At 41.5% G+C, this 21,987-nt stretch overlaps 1 protein-coding gene and 1 long non-coding RNA gene across 13 annotated transcripts in view; one reads left to right on the forward strand and one right to left on the reverse strand.

Moving 5' to 3' along the window:
• Positions 1 to 5,198: 5,198 nt before the first annotated feature.
• LOC309340184 lies at positions 5,199 to 13,428 on the forward strand. Its single transcript, XR_014155838.1, has 2 exons — positions 5,199 to 5,454; positions 13,226 to 13,428. It is a non-coding gene; the product is annotated as an uncharacterized lncRNA (long non-coding RNA).
• The window catches only part of GLRA2 (glycine receptor alpha 2), a 111,067-nt gene continuing 96,613 nt past the window's right edge, over positions 7,534 to 21,987 (reverse strand). For 2 of the 12 annotated variants that reach the window (XM_081858725.1, XM_081858724.1), the window contains exon 10: positions 7,541 to 9,013. In XM_081858725.1, the coding sequence (XP_081714851.1) occupies positions 8,732 to 9,013 (282 nt within the window). In that variant the 3' untranslated portion in view covers positions 7,541 to 8,731. Of the gene's footprint in view, positions 9,014 to 21,987 lie in introns of all 12 variants that reach the window. The other 10 variants (XM_081858730.1, XM_081858734.1, XM_081858723.1 and 7 more) reach the window with 10 other exon arrangements.

Genomic DNA, 21,987 nt, shown 5'->3' on the forward strand with positions numbered 1-21,987 from the left:
CAGAAACCCCTGGTTTTTCTTGACATGTTAGAGTATTGATGCTGGATTTAAAAAATCACCATTATTATTTTGCTCCTTTGCTTAAAGGGAGATGATGTAGCCATCGGTCTAGACTGCCACAATTTTGTATGTGGGGTTTAACCACATACTGGCAAAGTCAGGTTGAACAATTAAAGTGTGTTTGGAACTCTTGTGAAAGCAGATTTCATAAACCAGCTTTATAAAAAATGCAGGGGAAAGTGTGGGACAATGATTGTGTGACACGACACTGTACAACCTCACTGCAAACAAATCAGAAGGAATGCTTGATAACCAGTGGGTGCTGTATAACCTCCTGAAACACTTGGTCCTGGCGTTTGGGAGACAGCTGGAGACTATGGAATAGGGGTGTCCAGTCCTAACAGCTATCTACACTTTTCTTGATTATTTGCGGAAAGCCATGACTGGTTAAAGCAGAGGAACACTGCTTTAAATGTGTAGTGCAGATGAGGCCTATCTACTTAGTTGGTTGAAGATACTCCCTGCCCTCATTTTGCATATACCATCATTCTAATCAGTAATAAGAATGATGATAATTTTATTATCTATACCCTGCCCATCTGACTAAGCTTGCCCAACCACTCTGGGCGGCTTCCAGCAGAATATAAAAACATAAAATGTCAAACGTCAAAAACTTTCTGATACAGGGCTGCCTTTAGATGTCTTCTGAAAGTTGTGTAGTTCTTATTCTCCTTGACATCTGATGGGAGGGCGTTCAATAAGGCAAAAAACCATCTAGAAAAATGGAACTAAAAGCCAAGATGGAAGGGCAGGGGTGAGGAAGAGCTAAACTTCCAGTTCACCCCTAATATAATGAGAACAAGCCACATGATGCAATTGTGTTGCCAGACACGAAATGAACTGTGACAAAATTGATTGAGGAGATATTACAGGGGCCGACTATAAATCTGAAATTCATCAAGGGATCTGAAAAAATGTCAAGACTGAAACTGTGGCAGGATTAATAATTTTGGCACTAAAATGAGGCAGCAAAATGTGACATTTAAATATTAATGTTGCTTCCTGATGAAGCTGGTAATCAGGCAGGGATATGCCACAAAATATTTAGGAATCTCTTGGGTTCAACATATAAGCAGAGGGACAGTTTTTCCAGTCTGTTCCTTGTAGCAGGAAACAAATCATTTGACAAGAAATGTTATGCTCTGTTCCATAGATGTAAATCCCATTAGTTTCGACATATGTTATATGCACATAACTGAACGTGGGATCACAGCCTATGCTCCCGATTATTACGGAGGGAATCTGGCTCTACTGTTTGCAGCAGCAGCCTTGAACAATCGTGTGGGTTTATCTGCTCCTCATGGGGACGGTGTGTTAATTCTGCTTACATAAGGGTTAATTTGATTAGGAGAAGGATTTAGTGATGCAAGAGCTGTCTTTTCTTATTTTTCTCCCACGAGAAAGAGACTATGCACAACTCCTGCTTGCGATGTTAAAAAGCGCAGCGATTTCACCCTCTGCATTCTTAACCACACAGTGGCAGCCTTCTCCATTCAGGATTCCTGTGCCTGGCACAGTACCTGTTTAGCAAGTCTCAGATTGTGGCACAACAGCTTTCAAAAAAATAAAAAGGTCGCTGATTCAAGCCCTTGCTCAACACTCTCCTTTTGATCCTAAGCCGCCTTGAGGCAGCATTTTGCCAGAGAGATTCAAGGATATACAAGCAATGTAAGTTTGCAGAATTAAGGGAGATTAAAGTGCTCTGTCAACGCTGGCCTGGTGCAACAAACCCCTACCCCCTTCTAAAAATAAGAACTGGGCTCTTTTGATGCTGCTATGTGGGGAAATGAACTGAAAAGTGTGGGTTGAATATTATGAATATTATAATAGCGAATATTAATGGGAAGACATACAACTACCAAACAAGCAAATCAGACATAGTCTAACCTCCGCATGAGCTTTGTGGAAGTAAATCAGGATGAAAGCTCAATAAAAAAAAGTTGTTTGGGAGGAGCCCATATACTGGACATGGCATCCTCTCTTTTTTTCTTTCCCTTGAGACGTCTTCATCTTTGGTAATCAGATTCTCTCACTCATATTACATTAGCCAAAAGTTTCTTCCATTTGATCAAATGCTAGGCAGTCCCAGTAATGCTTGCCATTGCCGTGTAAAGGTCATTGTGCTTAACAGTCTTTACTGGAATGGTATTTTTTTAAAAAAGACATCCATTATTCTAAAATGTTTTAGCTCAATTGGGAGGGGGGTGAGAAAAAGGATATGGATTTCTTTCCTGACTGTTCTGTTTCATTTCCTGCTTGAGCTTTTGGTTTATTTGCATTTTATTTGCTTTGGCTATCACTATTCAGTACCTTGCTTGACCTTGCATATCAAAGACCGAGGTCGGATGGGGTAAAGGAGAAACATACTGCCCTCTCACGTGCTAGAATACTAATCTGGAGTTGGGATGAGGGGGGATTTAAAGGCAAACTTAGAAAATTGCACTTTCTGAAACAGTATCTGAACCAAAATACAGCAATCGTTCAAAATTCACACTTTTCTGAATTTTGCAATGCAAAATTCTCCAGCCAAGTAGTGTGTACAATTTTTTTTGCAGATATAAGTGTGGAAATAAATGAATATATTAGTGATAGTAACATACAAAATGCATTCTTTTAGGGACAATTCCTTTCAAAAATGTATATATTTTGGGTGTGGGCCTGATGGACTCCAGATGCAAAAGCTGAGGTTCCTGAAGAGGCCAGAGACAATTTTGGCTCTCTTTTAGTGCAGATGCAGGTCATCAAGCCTGAGCTTCCACATCTACCACCTGTTATGAACCACCATTGGCATAATTGATAGCAACAGCAACAAATATGTTCCGTGCTTAAGATAATACTAAAATGTGTTGATTAAGGGAAACCCACACTAAAATGCTGATAAATTTCCATAAGGAATCTCTCTCTCTCTCTCTCTCTCTCTCTCTTATCTATCTATCATCTATCTATCTATCTATCTATCTATCTATCTATCTATCTATCATCTGTCAGAAAGGAGGATAACTGATTTTAACATGGGTGAAAATGAGAAGCTGAGAAAACCAAAAATTGACAGATTTGTTCACCCTTATTTGGAGCATCACATAAAAAGAGGGAAAGGAGAGAGAAGAGTCTAATCAATAAGGTTCAGATAGATTCATGAGTGGGAATCCTGGGAAGTGTTGTTTGTTAAAGGTGCTGAGAGTTGTTAGGAGACCCTTATTCCCCTCACAGAGTTACAATTCCCAGAATTCCCTGGGAAGAGGGATTGACTGTTAACACACTTTGAGAATTGTAACTGATAACACAAAGAATTCCCCCAATAAATGTCAACATTCCACAAATTAAAATTATCAAAATATTATGCCTTATTTTCTTATTTTATATTTTCTATATAGTGTACAGGCATTTTGCCTCACAGCTTTGGGAGACTGTTATCACTTACCATGACTGAATGTTTTCCTGAAGTATTTTTTTTGTCTTTAACCATAAGTTTCATCGGTCCACTTGTGCAGCTGTAGTCCTGTTTATCCCAAATATCCAGTGTTTGTCTCATTACTGAAATTCTGTCTTTATCATCTGTGCGCCACAACCAGGCCTGCCTTCCCTCTCCATCGTTTGCCAGATGACACCTCTGTAAACCAGCGTTCCAAATCCTGCTTCTCAGGCTCATTTCTCCTGCTCATATAGTGTGCATAACTGCATCACTTGAAAAAAGCCCTTGTAGTTCCTCTGTGCTCATTCCCTCTCCACCTTTTTCCCCCTAAAGAAAAGAACCTGGTAGACTCAAGACTGCCCAGAGCTGTCCCTACAGACACACGTTGTAATTATCACATGCAGACTGATTCCAGTGGCCTTCACATGATGGATTACCTGTTGCTAGACCATCGCTCTGTATTTGTCTCTTCCAGATGAAAGGCCTTTAACACAACGCCATCCATTACTATTGATACATGCAGCGGCTTCTATACATTCCCCGCCCGACTTTATAAATGATGGGGGAGCGCTCCAACTCTGCTGAACTGCTGTCATCAGACATGCAGCCAAGCAGCCCTGTCAAAAGCATGGTCAGCATAAATGAGCGAGGCTACAGATGGATTGCTAAACAGCTCGGCTTGGTTGCATTAAGGGAAAGGTGTTGGAGGTGTGATCTGCCTCAAGGCTTGCCTTCACAAACTTGACCTGCTTTCGTGATGAAGGGTAGGGACAATCTCACTGAAATTGAATCATGTTGCAAAAGCTGTGGCAGGGATCTTGTGCCTCTTGTGTGCAGGAGGAAAATTGGCTTAAAGAAACCAACTCGCCTTTCCACAGCATTTTGATCTAAGTGAATGAAATCACATGCTACGAATCAAGTCCATGAATACCATTTCCAAAGTTCAAAGGAGAAATGACTTTTTAACATAACTCCCATTGTCAGTGTTTACATTGGAAAATTTTATTTTTTGGAATGATGCGATAAACACATTTTAAGTCCTGTCCAAAGCAAGAGGTCATCAGCATGCAATGCCTTGTGTCGTGACTAATCTTTAGATTCCCAAAAGGGTCTAGCAGAGGCACTACAGTTATAGAAGCAGGCTTGTGTTCTCAGGATCACTGAATACTGCTTTATTTTTGCTTTATGTTGTCAAAACCATATCTATTTTGTTTAGAAAAGGAAATAAATATTTATTTACTATGAATGCCAACAAGTCAGGCAGAATTTTTGGAGAGAGGAAATTGGATTATTCAGCTCTATCCTTTTCCTATCAGATTTAATAAATTAAGGAGATACCTATGAGACAGATCAAAATCTCATTCCTCTTTGATTCTATCTCTGTGTTCCTTAGAATACAGAGCATTAGCATAGATGCTTCAATATCTGCTTCAATTTGGTTGCTGTTTTCTGGTATTCTGGTAATAGGTTGAGTCTTCACTCCGGACGCTTTCTCTGAGAGACCTTGATAGCTGCTGATAGCAGGACATTCACTTTGCTGTTCACATTTGTTGGAGCACTAAAGTTTTCTGTGAGAGTACTCTGCTGCTGACTGAGTAGCCATTGGTTTGTGAGGTTGTTTTTCCCCCTCCTTCCTTCTTAAGGTCAATTCTGTCAGGTGCACTTGTACTGTTTTGTTGCCTCCAAGGAGCTGACTTCCCCTTAACATTTCCCTTTTCAGCTGATAACAAGACTCTGGGCAAATGTAAAGCAGAGCTAGCATTTTCCAGAGTGAACAACTCCTGCCCTGTTGAATTTCTGCCTATTCTGAAGCCCTGAATAGCACAAGTTCTGCCAGAGAAAGGAAGGGGAAGGGCTGCAGCCCAGTGACAGAGTACTTTCTCCTGAAACAAAAATTGTTTGAGAGAAAACAAAGGCTTGGCATCTGTTGTCAGACTCCATCTCCCATCAGCCCAAGCAAGCACAACAAATGGTCAGGAATGGTAAGTTTTATCATCCGGCAACATCGTTTGCTACTTTTGGGATCATAGGCACCTTGTCCTGAATTCTTCCAATATGTTCTGCCTCCAGAGTCAATGTTTTTCACCTGTTTCCCATTAGTGGACCTTGGGATTATAGTAACAAAAGAAGAAGAAGATATAAATAAAGTAGATTGCACAAGCCTAGCATCTGCCAACACTTGAAGCAGAGGGCAGCTGTCGCTCATTGTCATTTCTGCCATTGCTATTCACTTCCACAATCCCTTCTGGGCCAAACAATAAACAACAGGGAGAAAAAGCAGCGGGACTCAGATGCTCTCAGTGGTGGGATCTTTTCTGTGAGGTGGCACCTTGGCAGGTGCTCAGCCATTTTGACCTCTGGTGCTAGTTTCAGGCATTCTCTACACCTTTTTGGGGGAAAGAACCACACGGCACTACATAATTCTTGCTCAATCTCCGTGCTTCTATTTGGAGACAGACATCACAAAAGAATGGTTAACATGGTTCTGTTAAAACGATTTGATAAATAGATGCATTAACTAAAAATTAACTATTAATTGACCAAGTGGGGGAGGGGGGGAAAAGAATGCTTAAGATTAATGAAGGAATTTCCTTTGAAATGAAAGCATTGTTGTGATTTGGCTGATAATTCATTTCATTTCTTGTAACAGATGGCAATGGTAGCTTATAAGGTAAGAGCATGGAAACAAGATGTTAATAAATATTGAACAAAAAATACAAGTAGTACTAAAGAGAATCCTTGCTGATCCTTGCTTTGTAATAATGGAGGATCTTTCAGGAAATAAAAGATTTTAAACAGCTATAATTCTAATTCTTTCTTTTTTTTATAATTCTAATTCTTTGTGAATCTTCTCTGGCAATTTCATCAGTATAAAACCCATATATATGCACTTACCTGGGATTCCCAGAGACTTGGGTAGCTTCCAGACACACCCTCCTTATTAAGCATTTATTCTGACATGTTTGCAGAAAGTTTATGTGGAGGTAATAGGATGTCTGCTGCTTATTGAGCATTCGTTCTCATTTGTTTGCAGGGAAATTACATGATGTTCTGTCAAGCAAATGTTACAACACAATTTCCAGTGCATATTCCTGTCACCTTCCTTACAGCAAAGAGTTGGATTATTATTTTTAAATCGGTTTGTTGCAAGAGCAACAAATCCACTTTAATTCTGCAACCTTAATTTGTTGGTGTGTGATTTAATCATCCCTCAAAATAGCAACAGCCTAGAAGTGGCCTTACTCCCTCTGCCCCAAGGTAGCTTTCAGATGATCACTAAATTGCAGGAGCAATTCAGTCACATACTTGGAAATGTAGATTTGCCTAATTTAAATGGATTTATAATAATAATAATTTATTATTTATACCCCGCCCATCTGGCTGAGTTTCTCCAGCCACTCTGGGAGCCTTCCAATCAAGTGTTAAAAACAATACAGCATTAAATATTAAAAACTTCCCTAAACAGGGCTGCTTTAATAAACTTTGGCAGTATTGTGCAACAAATGTAATTCAAAAAGCAAACAAAAATACTTTTTTCAGCAAGGAAAGTGATGGTAAAATGCCCTAGAAAGTGTGGGATAGCAACTGATTTGCAGGGAACCATATAACTTCTCTACAAACAAATAAAGATGAATGCTCAGTAAACAGTGGACAGCATAGAGTGTCTTCATAAACTCTGTGCAAACAAGTCAGAATTACTTCTCAATAAAATAGGTCATCTGGAAGCAACCATAATTGTGGGTTGGGTTTTTTCTTGCAACAAGAACTAGCAGCCATAAAAGGAAAATATGCCCCCCGCAATCAATAATACATTTTATTTTTTTTTTGCAGTAAACCCTTTTGCAGAAAATGGGAAATAGCAAAGCTTTTAAAAATAAAAATATAATAATAATAATAATAGTAATAATAATAATAATAATAATAATAATAATAATAATAATAATAAATGTCCTTTATACCCCGCCCTCCCCAGCCAAGACCGGGGTCAGGGCAGCTAACAACGATAATAAAAGCAAGTTGATTGAAATGCAACTTAAAAAACAAGATTAAAATAAAAAAATCTTCCAGGTTTCACTCCTGCAGCCCATGTAAGCAAAAATACCTCATTTTTTTGTTTGGTTTTCGTTTACTTTTTATTTCTACTTTAGAACACATAGCAAGGATTTGGACCACATAGCTCTGGCACCAAAAGGTTAACAGGTTATGAAAATCACAGTACAGTTTTTAAAATTCTTCAGATAAGTCAATGATATTTAAAATGATAGCCACTTTTTTCTTTCTTTCTTTTTTATAGTAAAGATATAAATTAGAGGTCTGTAAACGAGTCGTGTTTACCTACAGAGCTATCAACTCGCAGCTACAATGAGAGCAGCAATAGAAAGTCAATGCTAAACTGAGCTAGGCCAGGAAACAAATTCTTAATCAACAGTGTGATACAGGGAAATACGATAGGTCAAATTACAGTTTTGGCACCTTATGCTGAATGTCATCAATAATAAAAAATAAAGTAATAACCAGGCAGAAATGAAATGAAATGAAATAAGTGCACTGTCTTGGAACCAAGATAAAACCAGCCATTTCTCAGGTTGTTTCTACAAGTGGACACTATGAAATTAACCACACCCTACACAAGTTGGACCTCAAAAACTACAGTTCTAGGAAAGCAGGAATATTAAAATGCACACCCACAAGGATATTAAAGTATAAATCGTCCCCCTTGACACCCCCCCATGCCCTGTTAGTAGAAATAATTTACAATCCACAAAGGGACTTCTGGGCAAATCATTAACTACAGACATTAATGGAATGTAGCTTAGACTTGTTTCATATAGAAAGGCAGCGTTACCCTGAAAAAAGTTTGGTCCTCTTTAAACTCATTGCAGTGCAGCCATTACAGACAGTCCCATGGTAGATGCTTTAAAGTATTTCTTAAATATAGCTTAGAGACACTGGGGGGGGGGTTGGAGAGAGGGAAAATGGCCCCATTTAGGTTTGCTTGATCTTGGCAAGAGTCTGGAAGGACCACGTAGCAAGAGGAGGAAATCAGGGCAAATCCTCGTTTGGTGATCTCACAGTATCTCATTTTGTGCAATTGTTACCGAAACTTTCCTTTCTGTTTTTCTTCCTCTTCTAACCCCGCCCTTTCTCTTTAGTACCACAGAAAACAAAACCCTCAGTTAATGACAGGAAAGACATTTCACTCTTTATTTACAAGAGAGTCACTTTGGCTAGAAGGTCCCAGCTCAGACAGAAACGTTTCTAATCTTTGTGTATATCCTCGTGACGTATAATTTTGTACGTAATCCAGTAAAATATATTGAAGATGAGAAAGGCCAGCGGGAACGCCGCTCGGGATATGGTGTCGATCCTTTTGGCACGGTCCACAAACCTCTTTTTGATGGAATCGGAATCCTTTGGCGGTGGGGGCGGGGGCGGGTTGGGAGGTGTGGCTTTGATGGCAGCGCCATCTTTCACCTGGAGGCAGTGACCCATCCCATAGCCGCCGAAGTTAAACCGGCTGTCGCGAGCAGCATCTTCATCCTGGAGGGTGAGCAATGGAAGGGAAAGGTGGTTAATCGTCTATGCAAATCTCATTTAAGTTTTTGCCCTTAGCTGTTGAGCAAGAGCTCTGTTCATAATGTTGCTTTCCAAATGGGCAGTGCCACAATATTTCCGACAAAAGAACACTTGGATATCCTCTAATTCTATCGATTTCCCAATGGAGTGGTGGACAGATGTCATGACCAGACCGTAGGACACGGCCTTGTCCCATTTAGTTCAGTACTGGCAGTGAACATACCCTTCAGCAAGTCCAGGCCAAAAACTGTGATGCATGTCTTCTGAGCTGTGTTCCCAAGCAAGTCATGTGACCCGTGTGAAAGTACACATGTGTTTGGGGCCCTGTGCTCTCACATGTTTTTGAGTGCCATGCTTTCATGTGAGAGTACAGGGCCCCCAAACAGGATGTCCCAATTTAATTAGGGCAGTTGAGCGGTATCCATGAAAAGCATTGGGAGACCTTGGGCCAGTCACTATCTGCCAGCCCAACCTACCTCGCATGGTTGCTGTGAAAATGAGATAACTCCCCTTGTGTGACATATTAAGCTTCTCGAGGATGGATTATGAATAGCAGTTTTAGTATTATGCAAAACAACACTGGCTTCCTCAAAACAATCCTAAGAACTGTTATTCTGTAAAGCGTGCTAGGAAACTTGCTTTTAGAGGTTTCTATCTCTATCCCAACAACAGCCCCTTTGCAATGTCCTGTACTGACAAAATATGAAGCTGGTTTTCATTTCTGTTGCAGATCTGATCTGACATTTAGACATCCCAACACAACTCTTTCACACATGTAATTTGCCTGACTAAACGTTGCTTGGATAGCTTGGGTGGTATTCAACTAAGTTTTACTCAGTGTGGGCTCGTTGAAATTAATGAGCACAACTAAGTTAGAGCCTGTCGTTTCAGTGGGTCTACTCTGAATAATACCATCCCTTTAGTAGTTCCACATAAATCTTCTGCATGCTTCTGTGTAAGTCTTCTATGAGTCTAAGTCAGGCTTCCTCAACCTCGGCCCTCCAGATGTTTTGAGACTGCAATTCCCATCATCCCTGACCACTGGTCCTGCTAGCTAGGGATCATGGGAGTTGTAGGCCAAAAACAACTGGAGGGCCGAGTTTGAGGAAGCCTGGTCTAAGTGCTCAGCACCCCAAAGAAAATAAAATTATAAATTGGATGGATTTTCCCCCCCTTCCGAAAAGGTAGCTATTTGATTTATCTTCCTCACCAAGGGAAACATGCCCTGGTAAATTTGCAATGAACTGAGTTCCTTTTAAAACCTTTAATAGCACTTGCATAAGCATAGAGCGAAGCTGCGTTCCCAGGACGCTTTTCCTGTTCCTTAGTGCTGCACGCAGAAGCAATGCAAATCCAGGTCAGAAGGTTAATTAAAGGAGAACAGGTTCTCAGCAGCCACTGTTTTGTGTTTTAAATTTATTTGGAAACTCTCAAATATGCTAATAGCTTATTATAGGAGACGTTCATCTGGCTTGTTCAGATTTCCCCCAAAATAATGAGCTTCTGCTTTACACATGCCAGCCTGGAGTTCCTGATGAAGGAGGTGACAGCAATTTAGAGAGACTTCCTTATGTGTGAGCCGCTCCCTCACACACCCTCACACTGTCTTGGGGAAACTACCGACTAATTCCTGTTGCTTGCCCTTTGCTTAGCACTGCAAGCTCTGGAAAGTGACCTTAATCTGACAGTTAAGAATAAATAACTTGCCTTGTTTATTTTTTTTTACTGGTGGGAGCTCGGATGGTCATTGCTAAACAATGATAGTCATGTATAATAATGGTACATGGTACACAATAATGGTAGTCATGGTTCAATAATATCTGGGTTACAGTCCTGTCCAAACATCTTACACAACACAGGCGGGTGGTGAGAGGCAAAGCGAATAAAGATTGGCTAGGAAGTGCGGTTTTAAATGTTTCCCTTTATTAATTAGGACTCAAAATTATCAGGCCCTCCCAAGATCCATGCTTCCCTATGTACGGGCTATACTGACCCATAATAATCATACAAATCTAGGAACAACTCTTTTATTATAATTCGATCATTTGCTGCGATCTAGTCTGACTCTGTATCAGGAATTCTATCATTTTTGTCTGCGGGTGGATTCTGCTATGCATGTATACTCAAGGTTGCTCTATTATATTTTTTGGAAATCAACAAAAATATTTTTTTTTAAGAGAAGAAACCTTCAAAACCCTTCCAGGGCCATAGGGTTGTTATGCTAATGTAATAGTTTTCTCCTACTGCCCCCCCCATTCTATTTATTTATTTATTTATGATTTTCTTGATTTACAAAAGTGTGTGCAATGTCTCTCTCTCACATTCCCCACCCCATGTAACATTTTTACAAATCAGTTTCATTTGTTGAGACATTAGGAAGAAAAGGGGGAAAGAGGTGGAGTGGGGGGCGGAGATGGATGTCCCTCTCTCCAATCTGAGAATGGAAGTTTTGGCAAGGATATTGAGAATTATGTTACAGGTTCATATCCATCTCAAAGAAATACAGTTGCCAGGAGAAGAAACCGCTGCTTCACTAGCTGTCGTACCCATTATACAGAACGAGGTGCAAGACTAACATGCAGGGATGGTTACATATGTGACTTATGCTTTTTATCCATTTCTAATTTTTCCAGTCTTCAGTTCTGCACATTTCCACACACGTTTGTGAAATTTTAAAACAACCCTCATGAAAATTCACCAGCAACTTGGTACAAATTTCTCCTGATACATATCTGAATGCAATTTTGCCCAATAATTTTCTGTAACATAATGCATTTTTTTTGTATGTTAGTTTCACTAATGTAAACATTTTTAGGCATACTTGATCCTAGCACTCGCATTTTTGTACATGTTACTTGGGTGGTGAACTGCATTGCAAAATTCAGGTAATTTGAAGGATGGCTGTTTTTGCTTCCTGGAATGTTTCAGAAATGAATTAGGTAGGTTTGCCTTTAAACAGAAACCAAATTGATTTTCTCCTCCATCCCTACTGACATGGGAGCATTCTAGACTATACCACCTCAGTAGAGGGGTTATTCTTTTTGAATCCTTGTTCACATTAAAAAATAAAAAAAAAATCACTATGGGTCTATGCTAAACCTTTCCAAATAAAAATACTGACCCCAATGTGGCAAAGTAGTTACATCATGGAGAGACGTTTAGCATGTTTCCCCCCTCCCCCAACCAAAAGCATTCCAAAACATGACACCCACCCACACTCACCTGCAGTCTGAAGTGGTACAGTCCAGAATTCTACCACATCACTCTACCCACCACCTCATTCTGAATATGCAGATTGGCTCTTTAGCATAGATATGCCCTGAGGAGATGCTAAAAGAGGAGTGTGGGAGGAAAGTTCTGAGCTTTAAAAATGGCTTGTCAAGCAGATGAGGGATCTGTTGGGAGGAGACTCAGAAGCCACATCGTTCATGGAGGGCTTGCTATGCAGCCTTTTGGATCATGACCTATGACTGTGCCAGCTCCCTTTCCTCTACCAATCCCTGCTTTCTTTTTTTTAAAAAATAAATTATATGCATGTAGGGGGTTAAGAGATGTTGAGAGATTCTTATTTCCCTCACAGGGAGTCAGAAATTTGTGAACGGGCAACTCAGATATTTTCTTTGAGCAGCATGTGCACAAGCAATTGTATGTGCATTAAAAACATATTATTTTGCTGGGGTGCACAGATTCAAAGACAATATAATGGGAGTGGATGGGGAAACCCAGCCAGATGGGTGGGGTATTATGATTATAATTACGATTATTATTTAGAGCAAATATAAATTTTGTGGCTAGCCCACTGTCCTTCAAGAACACATACATGATAAGAAATAGGTCCTTGGGAAAAGGCCATTTCTTGCCTCCCTGCTGGCACTTGGCTAGGAAGTCCCTGAAAGCCTCCAAAATGGTATGTCTTGTCCTAATTATCCAAAATATGATGGGGAGGGGAAATAATGAATCCTTGCCCAGTAAGAATAGTGCAAACAAGTCCAGTGCCAACAATTCCTGCCCCCCCCAATCCCATCTGCCCTAAATATTAAACTCTATGCCAGTTTTAAATGAGCAGCTGTGGTAACACATGTTCAAGAGATAAGTGAGACTTGCTTTAGCTTTGAGACTTATCTCCAGCAAACTCCTAACATGTGTTTTCCTCCCAATTACCAACGCATCTTGCAGGAAGAAGGCTCATCAATGCAATTGATCGCTGCTGCCGCCTCAAGTCTGCAGATCACCTCCTGCTAATTTAAATGAGGGTATTTCGAGCACTTTGGAGGATAATGCTGTGTGGGTGTCCTTCCTATTGCTAAATTGATATCTGCGTCTGGGAAATGCAGGCTTCAAGTAGGCAAAGATATACTGAAATAAATGTATGGAAAACACTTCGATAGTTATGTACAGACGGAGCACTGTTTCAGTTCAACTCATTTCAGTAGCTTTTATCGGTTTTGATGCTTTTATCTTCACATGGCCCTTATAAAATTGGAAAGCAATTGGCTCTCAGACTCATCACATACACAAGCAACACACATAACCTGTCTGTTTTCATTGAAAGACTTTGAAACTGTTCCAAAAGGTGTGAGTTAAAAGCCTGTGAGACACAGGACATGATGAAGTGGCTAAATTTAACATGAAATTGCTCATCAACCTGGCTCATCAATTTAAACATGAAGCTCTCCTTAGCAGCCAGATATCCATCTTAGAGCTGTCCAGGCATGCCTGTTCATTCATGCCAAAGACAGGTAGAGGAGCTTCCATATTTCTGCCTGCAAATAAACTGTGCAGCTATATCAGAGTGGATCAGCCAATGCCTGAGAGAGAGAGGAGAAGCAGAGGGGTCGGGGAAGTTTTTGGAGCAGATTATAAAAAAGTGAAGAGGTTTTTCTTTTAAGGGAGGAAAAATTTGCACATTTAAATGAGCAACAGCCAAAGAAAAATTCATTTAGGCATTTACCACGGACCATGTACTGAGTCCCTGATCCACTACCTTTACATTAGGAAGAAACCAGCTTAAAGTAGAGGCCACTAGATTGGCACATTTTGTAATGCCTCCTTGTCAGTCGACAGTGATTGGATGAACATTGGCTCATCACAAGAGATTTCAAAGTTGCTTCCCATTAAGAACATAGACCTGGAAGTAATGCCAAGGTATGATGTCAATCACAAAAGAGCTGTCCACAAGACCAGTGGTGTAGCATGGGTGTTTGTGTTTCTGTGTCACAGGGGTGGTTGCCCTGGGTGCAACATTGCAACACTTGGTGCTGCCTCAATTCAGCTGCGTGCTGGGCTTCGTTGAAAACAGCTTCTCCATGTGAACTAGGACAAGACCTCTCCAGACAACGGAATGACTCTTCTTTTCTCATCTCTGCGGTTGCAATGTCTTGGGTGACACAGTTAGGCAGTTGAATGAGCATGCATACTCTATCCGTTTCCCTCCTTCCCACCCACCCCTCCGTGTGGCCCCAGGCACTGACAGCCCACACTACACCACTGCACAAGGCTGAAAGGTAAGCATACAAGCGAACCAGCTCGAATCAGCTGAGGTGTGTGTGTGTGTGTGTGTGTGTATGCAAGCTGCCTTGAATCACATCAGGCAAAAAGGATGGGTAATATTTAGTGGTACCTTGGGTTACAGACGCTTCAGGTTACAGACTCCGCTAACCCAGAAATAGTACCTCAGGTTAAGAACTTTGCTTCAGGATGAGAACAGAAATTGCACAGTGGCAGCGGGAGGCCCCATTAGCTAAAGTGGTACCTCAGGTTAAGAACAGTTTCAGGTTAAGAATGGATCTCCAGAACGAATTCAGTTCTTAACCCGAGGTACCTAGAGTGTAGGATGACCACATCCATCACTGGCATGTGACCCCCCCCGAGGGTTGACCAGCAGCCATTGGGCAAAAAAAGCTCAGCCAACTCTGACTAAACTTTGGTAGTGACTAAAGAGATAGCCTCATGTGGGCTTATCATCTGCGAACTCCGCCAGGATAACACATGAGAGAAACAGCAAATACCATACAGGAAGAGAATATGAATGCCAACTGTCACAAAGGAGCAAAACAAAACAAAACAAAAAACCCCAAGAAAATGAAGCAAGCAAATGTTTTGTGTGTTGTGTGCATCAAGACTAAACAGCGAGAGCCACAAGAGAGCTGGTGGAGATCAAAGGACAAACACAAAAGACAAGCAGCACAGAGAAGAATTACCAGCATCAGCCAACAATAAAATAAGAGCTTTGGGTAGCAGAGTAACTCAAAGTGGCATTTCATCTAGCTAAAGAAAAACCACCACAACCCTCTTCTTTCTATCAGCTTGCACATCTTTTGTTTGCAACAAGTAACCCAGGCATCGTTTTCTGGGTCAGTAAAGACGGCTTAACTCAAATGCCTAAAAGGTGCTCTCTTCTCCTTGGCCATAGGGTTACATTACTGATTGTCACCACACAGGTATAAGGAAGGTTGCAGCACAAATAACACAGTTTGTGTGTGTGTGGAATGGAGAGGGAGTCAGAAATTTCTGAACATGCTTCAGTGATTTGTTTCAGATGATTTGTTTCTTTGATGTTTCCGAACTAAGAGGATAATCTTGCCTAGAAAGAGGAGGGCGCGGGAAATATGTACTACATAAATAATTACATGTGGCATTTTATCTGCTATTTTGTGTTTGTTATTTGTTGCTTGTTTTCTGTTTTTTACCTGTTTCTGTACTGAAATTATGTAGTTTCTATTTTTAATAGGGTTGGTCAGTTTGTTTGCTTTAAGAACCTATCTCACCTTATCATTCTAAAGTAATCTAACAAATAGACTTGTTGTTTTAATGTCTGGTGTTGGTATAGTGATCAGGTGCCAAAAGCTTTCTTAAGGCTGAGGATCAATTCAGATAGACTTTTCTGAGTTCACTATTTCACTGAGCCATTCTTTTCCTCTGAGGTCCTCAGGGTGACACATGTGGTCCATTCCCTCCCCTTTATCAGCACAACAACCCAGTGAGGCAGGTTATGAGACAGACAGTAGCAGGATCAATTTCACCCATTGGGTAGTTGTTAAGCAGTCAGCTTCTACAGAAAGGCCAGTTCCCAAGCTTCCCTTGGTCACTGTAGAGAAGTGATGGCCAAACTTGGCCCTCCAGCTGTTTTGGGACTACAACTCCCATCACCCCCAGCTAACAGGACAAGTTGTCAGGGATGATGGGAATTGTGGTCCCAAAACAGCTGGAGGGCCAAGTTTGGCCATCACTGATGTAGAGTGACCAAGAATGGACACAGAACGGGACTATACAAATGGAAGGGGAAGAACATTATAGATGATATCAGACAAAATGGCACCCATTGAATGTCCTGAAACAAAGTAAACAGGTTGTAATATGGGACTCAGTTGGGGTGTGTTTGTGTGTGAGAGTGGGAGATGAATGAAGATTGTAGCTTTTAGTTTTCCTTACTTCCATCCCTACCTGCAGTTATTCTTCAAGTGTATCTACAACGAGGTTATCTCACTCAGTTTATCTTTGTTTTCCCACTCCTGCTTCTCAATCTGCCACATAGTGTTGTGAAAAATGACACCCCCCCCCTTTTTCCTGCACATTGCGAGCTTCCCCCCTGGACCCAGCACTTTAAAGAGTAAAGTTAATTATGCCCCAGCCAATTTAAGAGAGGTGCTCAATAATTCATTAACCTCTGTGTTGCGTTGGCTTGCCTACATGTAAACAGCACCAATCTGGATTGGTTTTGCCATGCTGAAGAGACACAGCAGCTGCTGCGCAATCACACTCCCATTTCCAAGCTGCCTGATCTAACTCATTTGTAAAAGCAGGACACCGCTAAAAGGTGACATCCCTACCAAGGACTCTGGAGAGATAAACCTACTTCCCGCCTAGCAATGAATAATAGCATAGCACCACAGCCTGCTTCATTCCAGCCTGTATGTGGGGTCTTTTTAACCTTGGCATGCAATCTTGAGAGCAAGGTCCCATTTTAATATTGTAACAGTGCTTATTTCTGGCGGACGAGTTTTATCTACTGCTCTCAGATATGACACTAATGCCCACCGTTAATAAGTAATAATACTGTTAAGCTCGCCCCACTTCTCCAAGAGTTGAAAAGTTCCACTTGACCCAGGAGTGGTTTCCATTTTGTAGTTGAGCTTATTTACAAATATACGGTCTGAGTATAGATGGAGGAACAGTTTAAACCTGCTAACAGACAGCCGATGCCCACTGCTCCCACAGCCAACACCATAAAATGTTCACAGAGCCCCAATTTAGCTTTCCATGTTTGTTTTTCAGTCCAACTCAAGCTGGAATCTAGGTGTCTTTCATAGACACCTAGACTGCAACATCCTCAGCTCGGAGGTCTGCTGTTTGTCCATTTCATTTTCTAGCCATGGAACAAATTGCTGAACTATTAGCATTCATTTGCCAAGCCCCAAACTCCAGACAAGTATTGCTTCAGGGCAAGACACTCTCATGGCCCTTTGACAGTCCTTAACTGGACTCCAACCTTCTCTGGAAAGGACTCACATGCCTTGCTATATGCTAGTCCTCACAATTACTTGTTAAAACACCCTCTTCTTGCACCCAGTTTCCACAGGAATGGTCTGTTCTGCTTCAGTGCCTGTACTTTGCTTTGTCATCAAAACATTCGCTAATAAAAAGATTAATCTGCTTGCCAGCTGAGCATAGCCTCTCCTGCAGTGGTTCAGCATAGCAAAGAGAGAAGCTTGGCTGGCTGGCTGTCACCTGCTCATCAAATGAACCGGGCAAAAGAACCTTCTTTAGGCCAGATGCTGTCAGCTTTACAATCTCTTATTGTCTCTTTGCTAAATTAGGAAGTTGACTATAAAACCTACAGGGCTGAAGCTCTCCTTGTGGGAAACCACCTGTTAAAAATTACCAAGGGAAGTTTAGGGCAAACTCAAGGGGGATTTTCACCAAAGATCATCACTACAAGGATGTGCCATTACAGGTGAAAGGACAATAAGCCTGGAGAAAGCAAAACATTCCATTGTAAGCTAGCAAATCCAAGTGTGTTTGGGGTTTTTTTTAATATAAAAAAGAACATGCTTATAATCTGCAATATCCTTGCAGTCTAGTATATCTCTATGAAACATGGACTGCACTTTCCATTCTTAATAAGCAGTTCTTGTGGCAGATGAAGATTGCAGAGCACCAGGAGGCAACTCTGTTGCCACCAAGGAAAGCAGAGCATTAAAAATGAATGTGTGACTCATTCTAGTAAATGGGTCCATTCTATTAAGACAGCTGAGCAACAGTATATTGGGAAACAGCAGAACCTACCAAAAGAATGTGGCCAGCTTCCAGCCATCCTTGTGAGAAACACTAGTTTATCATCCTGAACGCACTTGTGGGATAAATCAGTCTCATATAACCAACATGTTTAACTCTAATTAATGCATGAAGAGGTTACAGAGTAAGCTCTCCTGCCAGGCTTAGCTAGGTCACACCCCTCACCTTGGGAGGAAGCATTCCCAAACACTTTGTTCATTTCTTTTCCAGCAGGTGAACCAACCCGCAAGCCAACTTTGTGTTTCTATACGTATAATTTAGAAACATTTACCACTTTTTGTAACTTAAGTTAAACTGAATCTAATGTCAATAATTATTGTAGTGTAGTAAAAAGGTTGAAGGAAAAGACAAGTTTTTTTTAAAAAATAATAATAAGGAAGAGCAGAAATGCTAGAGGGAAGTGATTTTCATAGGAATGGGGCAGAAAGGAAGAAATGAATGAAGTAAGAAAGAAGAGGAGGGAGAGGTTTAAAAAAGAAACTCAGCATGAGTTATGGAAGAGTTCCCCAGGCTCATCTTGTAATCAGCGTAGTTTCCCCATTGCTTTTCTCTGTGGCTTTTCAGAAAAAGGTATAGCTTTTTCTAAGCGTTCTACATGAAAGCATTAGGGAGGCCTTCATAGGTGGTGGAAGCAGTTTATTAAGGATGAATTAGGGGAAGCCTGAACTCAGTGGACACACTAGGAAACTTACTCAGTAATATATGATGCCCAGGGCCTTGTAAGGGGTCACCTGGAATGTCACAGCAGTCCTCCATTGCTGCTGGAGAGTCTGAGAAACGGGACTCCCATCACATCCTGGCTTAATCCATTAAGTGAAGGGTCCTTTTCAGCCTGAGGATTTCCTTCTAGGCAGCCTTCCAGGGTCCACATACCAGAAGTGGGAGGAGCCAGAAGCAAAAGTGGGTGGAGAAACACATTTTAATTTGCTCACACCTCCCTTTCTATCCTCCTCATCTAGGCAAGCAAGAAGCATTATCAGAGTTCCAAGATACTGTTACACAGGTTGGACACCACCCCAATCTCTGCAGAGTGGTAGCAATATTCCAGGGGGTTCCAGGAGCCTGTGTTCCTTTGATTTATTCACATATTTACACCTGAATTTGGAGGGAGGGAGTCCAGATCTTACAGTGTGGCCATCTCAATGGTGGCTTCTTCCCCACAGCAGTGCAGCACTAGAATCCAAGGCATCCCTCCTAGCTTCCCTTCAGCCAGCCTGCCAAAATGATTCTGTCTTTGTTCTCCTTTCTCTTCGCAGCACACCTCTCACCTAAGCAACTCCTCTCCATCCATCTCATATCACAAGGCTAGGCTTTTAGAGACATATTTTTCCTGTGAGCACAGCCTGCTCCCTTGCCATCACCTTGGCAACCCATCTTTCACAGACCTGAGACCCTTCCTTTGATGCATTAAAGACCAGCAATCAGCAGCTTGATCTGTTAACATCTTTGCTCTTAACTAGCCAGGCTGGTCTAAATAAGCCAGCACAAGATTCCTTGCTGGGAGGAGCACAGAGAGGAGGAGCACAGAGAGAAACACCATGGTGCACAACCAGACACCTTCATCTGCCCCAACTGCAACGAAACATCTCTCCCATATTGGTGGGTACAGCCACAGCAGGCGATGCAACTTTCCAACAGTTTGACTTCATCCACAACAGTTTGACTTCATCCTCCATTGTCTCCCAAGACAGACGGATGCCAACAACAAGGGGGGTGCCCCCCAAATTATCACAATACATTCTAGCCAGGCAAAAACACTCAAAAGGAGTGCAATGTAGAAGTTGAGAGGTGTGTGGCAGGGAAGGGTGTGTGGTCTGAGGAGAGTTCTGTGGGCAAGGCTGAGAGGCCAGGAGAGTCACATTAGACCTTTGGGTCTGAGGTTCCCCATGCCTGTATTAAGAAGTGCAGACAGAAATTAGGAAATCTGTATCACAGGGTCTCCTGCAGAAACAGATGCTTTGCAACAGCATTCATGTTTTAAAGACAAGGCCCAAATCAAGTATTAGGAACTGTAAAAATAAATATGGAAAAGAAAAGAAAAAAGGATCCTTCATGGGATACATTTCCATTAAAAAAACAAAAAAACCTCCATGTGCGTGCAGTTTAATTTTGGAAGGTGCTTTTAAACTGTGCTCCTGTGGCCTTAAAAATAAAAGTGTGCTTTGTTTTCTGGTTCTTTTCCAGCTGTTCATGTCCTATTTTCAATTTATTCTCTTTCTCCAGGCACAGAAAAGAATGGGAGTATTTGCACCCAGCAGGTGGGCTCTTTTCATCATTTGGGAAATGGCAAAGTACAGTTGCGGTGTGTTCCCTGCTGTTTATGAGCAAATTGTACGTCAAACCCAGTGAACTGAAGTACAGCCCTTTCCTTACCTGGTGATGAGTATCGCTTGGCCTCTTGCACAAAGTTATAAGGTTAAAAAGAAAAAGAAAAAAAGAAACGACAAAAAAACCCTCCCAGGCTCTCTAGCAGTCTACTCTTGGCTAAGGAATACAGATTCGATCCCAAATGGATAGATGCAAATAAACCACAAAACTCTGCCTTTGGCATTCTGTGGCTGCCTGTTACAGCCCATGAATCACCCTCTTTCCTCCTGTAATGATTTTGTGTCCAAAACAAAATTATCTGTTACTTGTCCCTTTAAATAAATCTTTGTCCAATCGTGCAACAGTTAATATGCTGAGTAGATTACTTGGTTTGGATTACTTTTCTTAAGGCTGATTTCTCAATGAGTTATCTGGACATTGCCACTCTGGAGTACAGATAAGAACATACTTGAGTGAATAATTCTCCAACCAGAAACATTGACATTTAGTTTGGAGGGATTTTCTTATTGAGTAACGTTCGATCATGTGAGTCACTGTGCCACCCATACACATTCTGAAGTGGCACAACCCCAGTGAGAACTAGGCCCGAGTTTCCTAGTATTTCCCCTTTAAAAAAAGAAAAATTCTGTGATACCTGGTCATTAATTTATTGCAAACAGGTCTGATGTCAAAAGTCACGTCTCTTCTACACACTGGATAAGGCTATCAATGGCCACCAGTCCTGAAGTCTGTATCTTACCCTCCTTGCACCTACTTCCTGACATCTAAAATTTGAGCCAAAAGTTCTCAGTAGATAACATTCAACTCAGCATTATAAGAAATGACAATGCAATGTAGCATACAGGGGTTTGTGGACGTTAGAGGCATTCTTTTTTACTGAACCACTGGAAAGCTCTAAGAGTGGGCTGAAGTTTCCTTGTGTCCCCGAATTATACTGATACACTGGGATGAGAGTTTGGATTCTGAGGATCTTGGGCTTTCCTGGCTCAGCTCTGGCTGAGACAGTGTCAGTTCCTCGCTGCAGTTCAGCTTAAGTCCATGGAACTTATGAGGTGCAAGCAGGGGCAATCTTTGGTAATATGGCGCCCTGAATGAGCCCAAAATTTGGCGCTCCCAATTGGATCTTCCCAGTTACGGATCTTTTCAATGTTGCACCCTCTTGGCTTGGTGTCCTGTGGGGGGGGGGGGACCACCTGCACTGCCCTAAATCCAGTGCAATACGGGGCAGGGAGAGACTGTCCAAACCCCTTCTAGCTTGGACACTTGACCTAACAGCCTGGTGAAAACCAGCCAGCAGAAAGGGTGGTGTAAGTCAA

This window comes from Podarcis erhardii (genome assembly GCF_964252035.2).
Source record: "Podarcis erhardii genome assembly, chromosome: 4".
In the NCBI taxonomy this organism is placed as follows: Eukaryota; Metazoa; Chordata; class Lepidosauria; order Squamata; family Lacertidae; genus Podarcis; species Podarcis erhardii.